This window comes from Micropterus dolomieu, linkage group LG16, assembly GCF_021292245.1.
Source record: "Micropterus dolomieu isolate WLL.071019.BEF.003 ecotype Adirondacks linkage group LG16, ASM2129224v1, whole genome shotgun sequence".
In the NCBI taxonomy this organism is placed as follows: Eukaryota; Metazoa; Chordata; class Actinopteri; order Centrarchiformes; family Centrarchidae; genus Micropterus; species Micropterus dolomieu.
In genome coordinates, this window is record NC_060165.1 from 20,127,978 (window position 1) to 20,137,789 (window position 9,812).

General features: G+C 37.7%; 1 protein-coding gene across 1 annotated transcript in view; it reads right to left on the reverse strand.

Moving 5' to 3' along the window:
• Positions 1 to 3,004: 3,004 nt before the first annotated feature.
• The window catches only part of LOC123985190 (CD9 antigen-like), a 17,999-nt gene continuing 11,191 nt past the window's right edge, over positions 3,005 to 9,812 (reverse strand). The window contains exons 6-10 of the mRNA XM_046072631.1: positions 8,614 to 8,688; positions 8,407 to 8,508; positions 7,445 to 7,519; positions 7,109 to 7,192; positions 3,005 to 6,003 (exon numbers count right to left, since the gene is read on the reverse strand). Coding sequence (XP_045928587.1) covers positions 5,944 to 6,003; positions 7,109 to 7,192; positions 7,445 to 7,519; positions 8,407 to 8,508; positions 8,614 to 8,688 — 396 coding nt within the window. The 3' untranslated portion in view covers positions 3,005 to 5,943. The remainder of the gene's footprint in view (positions 6,004 to 7,108; positions 7,193 to 7,444; positions 7,520 to 8,406; positions 8,509 to 8,613; positions 8,689 to 9,812) is intronic.

Below are 9,812 nucleotides of genomic sequence, written 5' to 3' on the forward strand. Positions count from 1 at the left end.
GCATACAGAGGGAGAGAAAGTAGAGGAGAGAGGAGCTCAGTGCATCATGGGAAATCCCCCGGCAGTCTAGGCCTATAGCAGCATAACTAAGGGATGGTTCAGGACTACCTGAGCCAGCCCTAACTATAAGCTTTATCAAAGAGGAAAGTCTTAAGCCTACTCTTAAATGTGGAGATGGTGTCTGCCTCCTGAACCCAAACTGGAACCTGGTTCCACAGGAGAGGAGCTTGATAGCTGAACGCTCTGGCTCCTAGTCTACTTTTGGAGACTCTAGGAACCACAAGTAACCCTGCATTCTGGGAGCGCAGTGCTCTGGTGGGGTAGTAAGGTACTATGAGCTCTTTAAGATAAGATGGTGCCTGACCATTAAGAGCTTTGTAGGTAAGAAGATATACTTCTTACATTTAGGCTCTTTGCAAGTGGTTGAAAAAAACAAAGTATATTTACTTAAGTACTGTACTCAAATACAATTATGAGGCAATTTATACTTCTTGTACATTTCAGATGCAACTATTTTATTGACAACTTCAGTTACATTGCAAAAAATAGACAAATTAGATAAATTATAATGCATTATTAAAGGTTAAGAAAAGAAAGCTAGCAGTATATTAAGTCATTCAAATGAGCTCCACCTTCACCAGCTGCAACATTAAAGTGATGCACAAATTAATGCTTTGCAACTTACACTCCAAAAATACAATATACGTTATTCTGAAATAAGCCATTCTGCATAATACGTACATTCATTTTTGGTAGTGAATATTTTAATGCTAATACTTGCATGCTTATTGTTATAATATTTCATGTCCATCAGAAATAATTAATAATATTTTATTACCAAGTAGGTTTTCCCTATTTTCCAGTTTGGTGTATAGGCTGCAATAAACACACTAAGAGGAAATAAAAAGAAAGGCACCAGTTAAATTAAATAATGTCGGTGGTGGCAGGTTATTGTGTATGTACACTTCCATTCATATATCAATTATTTAAACTGATCATTTTAATCGTTTTTAATCAGGACCTCTAGTAATTGTATCAAGTAGCTTGTAAAAAATAAGGTGTGTCAAATTTAGTAGGCGCATCTGTTATTTTAATGTATTTAATCAACACTAAACATCTATATATTGGCAGAAACCTGTAATAAAAGGTCTTGATCTTGAGATCAACCAACAATGATCACACAGCAATAAAACTTCAAATGAAAAATACATCCATGTACATGTACACAAGCAAAAGAAGTCTTGTGCTTTGCCAGGTGTCTTTGCATTTAAGCTATATGAAGCTCTGCCATGATCAGTACGTTACTAGTCCATGAAGGAAGGAAGATGCTTGATGCAGGTCCTTTATGGATGGAGCCAGGCAGTTGCAGTCTTTGCTTTGTCGTGACACAGATGAGAGGTTTCCGGCCGCTCTGTCTGTTCTCCTCAGAATTAACCAGTTGCTGGACCATAACTGCGTGTAAGCATTGCTAAATCAATCAATCTGCTGCTTAAATGTATATATACATCATCATGTATGATGACCATGATTTTTTAAATCTGAAATGATAGAAGATGGACTTTTGTTTTAATACATGATGGAAAGTATGACAAGAAAGTCTAACACAGCAGTTTGGTGCTAACCACAGGAGCGTGCATCTGAAGACTTACAGGAAATGGGCCTCTTGCCAGCTGCTACCATGGTGTGATGTTTTTTAGGTAATGACTAAATGAGCTCTAGAAAATGTGTGAAATGTACTAACAAGTGATGAATATAATGTTTTAAGAATATAATAAGAATCATTCTTGATCATTGATAAAGGATTGAGGATGCTGAATTACAAACAGTTTTAATGCCATATCTTTGCTTAACCTGAAAAAATGTATCATATAGAAATTATATTACTGGTATTAATTGATTTATAATTACTTGGTTTAAGTAGTTTGATGTGATTATAACCTTGCTTTAATGTTAAAGAAATGGTTTGATCCTATATGACAGAGTTTGATGATAGTTTGACATTGTGAAAAAGTATTTTAAGGAACTGATCAATTTAATTTGATTTTGATATATGGTACAAATGTGTCTAATGCTTATGATGTATTTTGCCTGTTTTTTGTATTTCACTCAGTTTAGCCTGGTTCAACTGCATGATTTACCATTTGAATAATATATATTTAATTTATCATTGAATCAGGATCTCTAGTAATTGTATCAATTTGCTTGTGAAAAATAAGGTGTGTTTAACCTGCCAGATCTGTAAATATATACACATGTATTTAATCAACACTACATAAACCTATAATAAAAGGTCTCTGATCGGGATCTGGGCCCAAAAACCTGATCAGGACTGTTTGAGATTGAAGGCTCTAGAACAAGCACTTTAAAACTGGTCTGCATTTTGGTTATTTTAAACTCCCACCTCAGAGAGGCCATCAGTACATTGCAGTGCCAACTTAATCTTCCTTCACAAGATTAAGGGACTGTGTTAAATTGTGACCATAATAATCTGCGTTGAGTATTTGGGGTGAAGGATGCTTGTTTCTTCCCTCCAGCTACTTTGCGAAGCTGCCGCCTCACTACCCGATCAGCCAACCAGCTCTACAACTGATCGAGCAGATCCTGACCCTTAAACAGCACACAGATGATTGCACACAAACACATGTGCACTCAAACCTAAACACTGTGACAGTGTGCGACTTTACTAAAGTCTGAGTGAATTGCTGCTAACACAGATGAAACAGATGATCCCTGCAGATGTAATAGCACCACTCGTTTCTAAAATGTACCTATAAAGCTGTTAAGTCATAAAATGTACTGACAGTGAAATAATGAAGAAAGGGAATACAGCAGAAATCTTCTCCAGGTTTCATGAGTGTTAGCTCACCAGGTAATTCTAATAAAGGAGGGAATTCTGCATGTAACTAAGACCAGTTCTCATGTCTGCATTAACAATTTCTTTAAATACCTGTGCTGTTTTATTTGTTTTTTGGTAATGGTTAGACTCCAGAGAAACAAACGTGTGTGTATCAAATTGCACTGTAATCAAACTTCATACATTCACAAAAAAGAAATCACAAATTTTAACCTCATGGTGGCGCTAGAGGAAAAGCATGGGGTTCTTGAGCATGGATGGTTGCAACAATAACAGAGAGAAATGTTTTCACCACTTGTGCTTCAAAAATGTAAAGGTAGGACTCAGCTTTTCAGCTCTATGTTGACAGACTTGGCTTAATTTATAATCTAAGCTGCACTTTGTCATTCATGTTTACTTTGGCTCATATGTGTTTTGCATGTATTTATTTAGCAAGGCTGAAAACTGCATGTCTTTACAACACTGTGCCTACAGCCTTTTTCTGTATTCATGATTTTATCAGCTGAAAACATTCTCCAATTATCATGCACTGACTGTCGAGTTGTTGCACCTTATAAGCGGTCATTGCACATATGCTGATAGATTTAAACAGTTAACATTTTATTTACTATAGATGTATTCAAGTTAAAACAGTAACGCAGATGATTTCTAGTTATGTTGTGTACTGTATATTTAACAGCAACACAACACATACACACACAAATACAGTGGGTGGTAATGTTATTATTCTCCTCAGTGATTCTATTATTCATCACTTGGCATGGGAATAGCATGCTATGCATGAAAACTGTTTCTGAGTTGTCATTCTTGGAAAAAAAAAAAATATCTAGGGTTTTTTTTATAAAGCCAGAAAGTTGAATGTTTTTTGTTTTGACACTCCTCTACAACCAGAAGTAATCGCTGTATCTCGTATGTAACTGATCTCCGTGATATCCTCTCAACATACAGGGAGTGGACAAAATACAGAATAGTCACAGTCACAGAATATGACAGGCCTGCAGTAAATACCAATTTGGTAAAGCACACTGTTCAAGATGATGAAAGTTTTTACATTTTCTGAGGCCCAATGGGGATTTCACAAGAGCTATGATGAACAACTTTAAGGCTATGTTCCGGTTTGAGATATCCATTCCGTAACGAAGGAGCTTTTTTTAATCGTACAGCCCTATGTCTAGAACCAGCCAATTTATGGTCACCAAGGTAGTTGGCAAAGAAAAGTTGGTCAGCATAAGCTTTTCATTTCCATTTTATTGAAGTATGTTATTAATTTAACACATCTTTTGAACATTAAAGGGGCTATATGTAAACCTCACATAAAAATTCCACTTACCAGGTTTTTCTGGTACCTCTGAGCTCTCAGCAAGTCTAATCCTATGTGAAGATTTTCTGGGACATCCATTGGTTGTTGTGTGCATGCATGCTCCTGAACCTCTTGCCTTCTGATTCTGAGCCATGCACACACCGACAACACCATAGCTAAGAACGTGGAGTCCACTAACGCCATAAAACAACCATGTCCCAGCACAACATAGACTCCAACACAAACTCCACATAAGGATAAAAACCAGCAACAAAGTTTTATGTGCTAGAGTCCCAGGACAAATGAGAATCAGATGCCTTCAGGTGAAAACAGTCAAAATCAGAAAGGCTGGAATCACAAAGAGGCCTCCACTTTATTTTGGAACTGACAAAACCAACAGAGTTGGCTTTCATCCTATTGGGCAGGTAAACTAACAAAGCCTTTGAAACATATTGTGATTTTGTGCTTTAGTTGGCTGAAGTTTGATAATGTTTGCTTGCTGGCTAACGGCGACCAGTTAGTAACGTTATTTGTTGCAAAATACTGCATTTGTATGGCTTTCCACATTACTTCACCAGCTAATGCGATCCATTTGACTGTCCTTTGTACCTCCAGTATTATGTGAAAGTGTTGATTTTAGCCTGCAAAAAAATTTTAACATTAAAAAACAAATGTGCACCGATTTGCTTATACTAGGCTGTAGTGATGCAAGGCAGGGGGACAACCAGCTAACATATCATAGGCACAGATCTGCAGCTGTGTGTGTATATGTGCAAGAGGTAGAAAATGGGAGGTGGTGTGGGGGAAACTGAGTTGGGAAGTATAGAGATTAAATGCTTTGGGGAAAAAAGGGGGGGGATTAAGAAGAAGAAAAAGAAAAACAACAGCAAGAAAAAATAAATAACTAAATGAAGCAGAAAAAATGTAAATAATACATTATAAAATTTAATTGAATAAAACGTCTCTCCCTGCCTCCCTTCTCCTTTTCTCCTCTGACCGCCCTCGACTAACTGTTTTCGTTATCCTATATTAAGCTTTGCTCACATTGCTGAGCCTCTGGTGAAAGATAGAAAATAGTTACTGAAAAGCAGACAGGCGAGCTAACGCTGATGTATCATGTCGGCTAAATGCAGTCGGTGTAACTTTATCATGCAACGAGCATGAATAACTGAAAACTGGTGTGTCAGTCACCTGGTTGCAATCTAAAAACCACTTGTGGCCACTGAAATCTACATATAGGCCCTTTAATAAGATTTTCAGACAGAGAACTGACTTGGAATTTGGGCCATACAAATGAAAGTGACTTGACCTTGTTATCTTCTTTTTCTGCGCTGATACAACCTACAATTAACTTTCAAATTTGCCTGTAAGTCAAAAGCAATCATTGGGTCAAAATAATCAGAGTCAAGACACCAGTGTACTTTGTCTCTACAGTCAATCCAGAAACGATTTGACTACCATTTTTTGCACTGATCAAAATATTTACATGAAAGTCCAGTCCATCTTTCATAAAAATCAAAAACTTCTAACATGTAAACAAAATTTAAAAAATAAGTCACAGTAAAAAAGGCAAACTTTTAACACATTTTACATAAACTGCAGTCGGTGTTATCCAACAATAAGGAGGTGATAAAAAGAAAAAACTAAGTTAATAGGACTGATCAACACGACCATCCTCCAAACTAACTGATGCCCGTTACGATTATTAAAATGATTTAAACTCTAAAGCAGAGGATTTAAAAGTGAGCACACTTAAGCTAAAGATGGATGGACAAGGTTTTGTGTTTGTTCAGTCCCTGGACCTCACAATGGCGCAGCAGAGCATAATGCTGAAGACCATCCCAAAGATCTGCAGTGAGGAGGAGGAGACAGGAAACATATGGAGTTAAAACCACATTAGACTTCACTCTTCTTTAAGCTAAAAAACATCAGGTGTTATGGTGTTATTTTACTGACAGCACCTTACAGCAGTGACCCCCAACCTTTTGGGCTTGTGAGCCAATAAAATAAAGAGATGTCTACTTGCGACTAGAGATGTGACGATATAAAAATAAACACCGTATCAGACACAAAAAGCAGAGTATTTGTCTTGAAACATCTCATGGGGATTTTTAAAGCTACAAATTGGCACCCACAACTTGGTCATGCTTCAGTAGATCCACTAGCTAATGTTAATATAGCAAGCTGTGACCACAGTAGCAAGAAGATTGGTGTTTCGATCCCGGCTGCTCCAGTCTGTTGAATAAGATACTGAACCCTAAACTGAGAGTGTGTGTATAAATGTTAGTCTCCTTCTGACTTCTGATGAGCAGTCTGTGTGTGAACAAGTGTGATATGTAGTGTAAAACGCTATGAGTAGTAGGAAGACTAGAAAGGAGCTATATAAAAGAACAGTCCATTTAAGTTACTCTGTATCGTACCTCTGGTGTACAGGTATACATCTACTTTTGACACAGGTTTTTGTCTTAGTGTGGACATGAGAAATTCTTTTTTCTGAAGCTATTTTAGAGGCCTGAATGAGAGTAAGTATGCTATATTAAACAGAATATTCTGAAATGGATGTTTGTTATTCGTATCTCTTTGATTATCACTGAATATTCTCCATCTTAACAAGTAATTTCTGTCTATAATTAAAAACTTTGTTAAAACAAGTGAACAAATATGCAGCTACAGTGTAAATTTCAATCTACTTCCAATAGTAAACAACTGAGTGAAGAAAGAAGGACAAACAATGACACACAAGACCTACATGCATTTAATTCAACAATCAAGCCTTTAATATATCTATTGAGTTTTAAATTGGATTACCCTATACATGCAGGCTAGATTAAATGGCTACTCTAAATTGTCCTTAAATCTGAGTGTACGTGGTTGGTTGTACCCCGACCCTGTACACAGGATAAGCAGTTGACGATAAGCGAGTGACTGAGGATTTGTGTCATCCACAGACTCACCATGATTACACCGATACCGATGCTGACCCCGCAGATGATGTGCAGTTTGTTGTTGAACATCTCGGCGATGGCGTCCGGACAGCTCTGATGGAACAGCAAAAAGAAAAGACATGCTTTTACACTAAATCTTACTCAGTACAGAATATTAACAGCTCATTGTGGACATGTTTTCTAAACAGGAGGAGTGTGTAAACATTTATTTTAAAATCTAATTCAGGTTGAATTCATCATTAGTGAGGCTCCCTGATCAACATGATGTCTCCATGTGAACTTAGACCCTGTGTAAGTCAGTCAAAAACCCTGTCAACTTTGTTGTGTTTGTGTGGTGATGAGGACCTCCAGTCCCGTCTTCTTGGGGCAGGTATCTTCAACAGCATCTTTCTGCATCCCTGTGGGCTCGCAGCAGTTGAGCTGTGAACAGGAAACAAGGCCACGACTGCAACTTTAGTTCCTCCAGGAAAAAATCCTGACATCAGACCAATCAAGCTTTCACTCACTATACAGCCTATGTTTGCAACACACATCTAGCCTAAATTTTAGTCTAAAAATACTTTAAAAATAGGTGTAAACCGGCTGCCCCGAGTATGTACTGCATACTGTGGACACGCTGACGAGGAGGCAAAAACCCATGGGCCCCGAGGTTTGTTGCCAGTGCAAAGTTTTCAATGTGACAAACTAAAAATTAAAATACTGAAAAGAGTGCCAATATCTTGCCAAATAAAGGTTCCTTGGAGTATTTCAGAATAAATGCACTATACAATACTATAGAAAAGAGTCTACAGCCATGCTGGCAGCTTCCATACTGTACCTAAGCACAGCACTGATTTGACATAAACATTAACAACAGCATGCTAACATGCCAATGTTTAACTGGTATAACGTTTACCATGTTCAACATCTTAGTTTAGCGTGTTAGCTCGCTAACATTTGAGAATTCACAGTAACAACACAAAGCAGAGCTGAGGTTGATGACAAATGTATTAGTTTTGCAGGTATCTGGTCATAAACCAGTAAACCCAGTAGCGTAACTGTGTGATAGTTAATTAGCCACTAGCATGGCTGAAAATCAGTCCAGAGCCAAAAGACAGATACATTGAGATGTTCAGTAAACGTGAGTGCACACTGATAACACAAGTGCTAAAAATACTGGTGCTTCTAGCTATAATGGACATGATTTTCCAATTTTAGTTATGGTTGAAGATTTGAGAATAATGTGAGGAGTAGAAGCAAAAGAGAGCTAACAAATACATCGGTGTTCAGGGGTGTGTGTGTGTGTGTGTGTGCGTGTGTGTTCTCACTCCAAAGTGGATGACAAACAGGGTTTCCTTCAGTGCTTCCTGTTTGGTGGTTTGGTAGTTATTGTAAATCTCCTTATAGAATTTCTTAACATCCTCCACCACCTAAGACAAAATTAATACAAACTCAATTTAAATTACTGATTGAATGCAGACTCTGCCAGCCAACAATGATACCAAAATGTGTGTGTGTGTGTGTCTCTCGTGTACCCTGTCCTTGTTGGAGAAGCCCCAGATCCCAGCAGACACTTCCAAAGAAAAGATGATGAGCAGGAAGAGGAAGAACTAAAAGAGATTTAATTAGTTCAGATTGCTATATTTACTATGTTTCCTCTCATCACATGTATTTCAATATTTATAGTTTGAGTATGGTGATGGTACAGTGGATTTGGCACCAAGGTAGTAGTAGTAATCTACTGAACTGACATGTAGAAATCCGCCAATAATTTAAATAGCTATATCTGGGGGATTCATTCAAGTGTTAACAATCTTTTATTAAATATATTCTAAAATGTTGAGCCAATCTATAAATATTACATTCAGCCCATTAAAATAAATTACAATGTGGTCTTTAATAAATACAACTGACCATGTGATGGACTAAATACACATTTTACAACACAACAGCCCTGCAGTACAGAACAATATGATGCAACCTCAACCTCGCGTTATTTGGACCTGCACATCACATAAGCAAAAATACTGTAAACATTACATAAGTTGTAGGAACATAAAGTCTCTTAACAGCCCCCATGCACCTCCACACAGCTTGATGATGACCACATTACTTGCATTTTTATAAAAAGCCAATAACCAGTCTCAAATAAATATGAAATTTGTAAGCTGAGGTAAAAGTTTCAAAATGATGTGTAACACTTGTGTAACACACAGCAGCAAAGAGATCTGTGACAGGTAGACAGGTGATCCAACACTGACTGAAAGACACAAACACAATCTGCAGACATGGCCAACAGTACTTTACATAATCCCTTGAAACCAAACTTTATGATCAAATAAAGTTTGATCAGGTTGCGCAGCCGGTCACGGACACTTCAAGTCGCGAAGCCGAACCTTATGTTGTTCAAGTCAGCTGCTGGCCAAAAGGCTAAAGAAAGAATGGAGAATGAGGGAGATGTGTGTTCTTCAACAGCTGTCAGTATTGCCTCGATTGTGTTACGGTCTGATATTAAAAGAACTTTGTTGAACTTCGTGAACTCTGTTGTAAACTTTGTAACAAAAAGCTTTCAACCGCAAACAATTCTACATCTATTTAATGAAGCATCTGCTAAAGCAGCACAGCAATGTGAAACCTGTAGAAAGAAACTCCGGTGCTGACCAGGGGGCCGCTACTGCCAGTTATGCATGCACTCGTCGGGAGAGAGTGGCATTGTATACTGAATACTGCATGT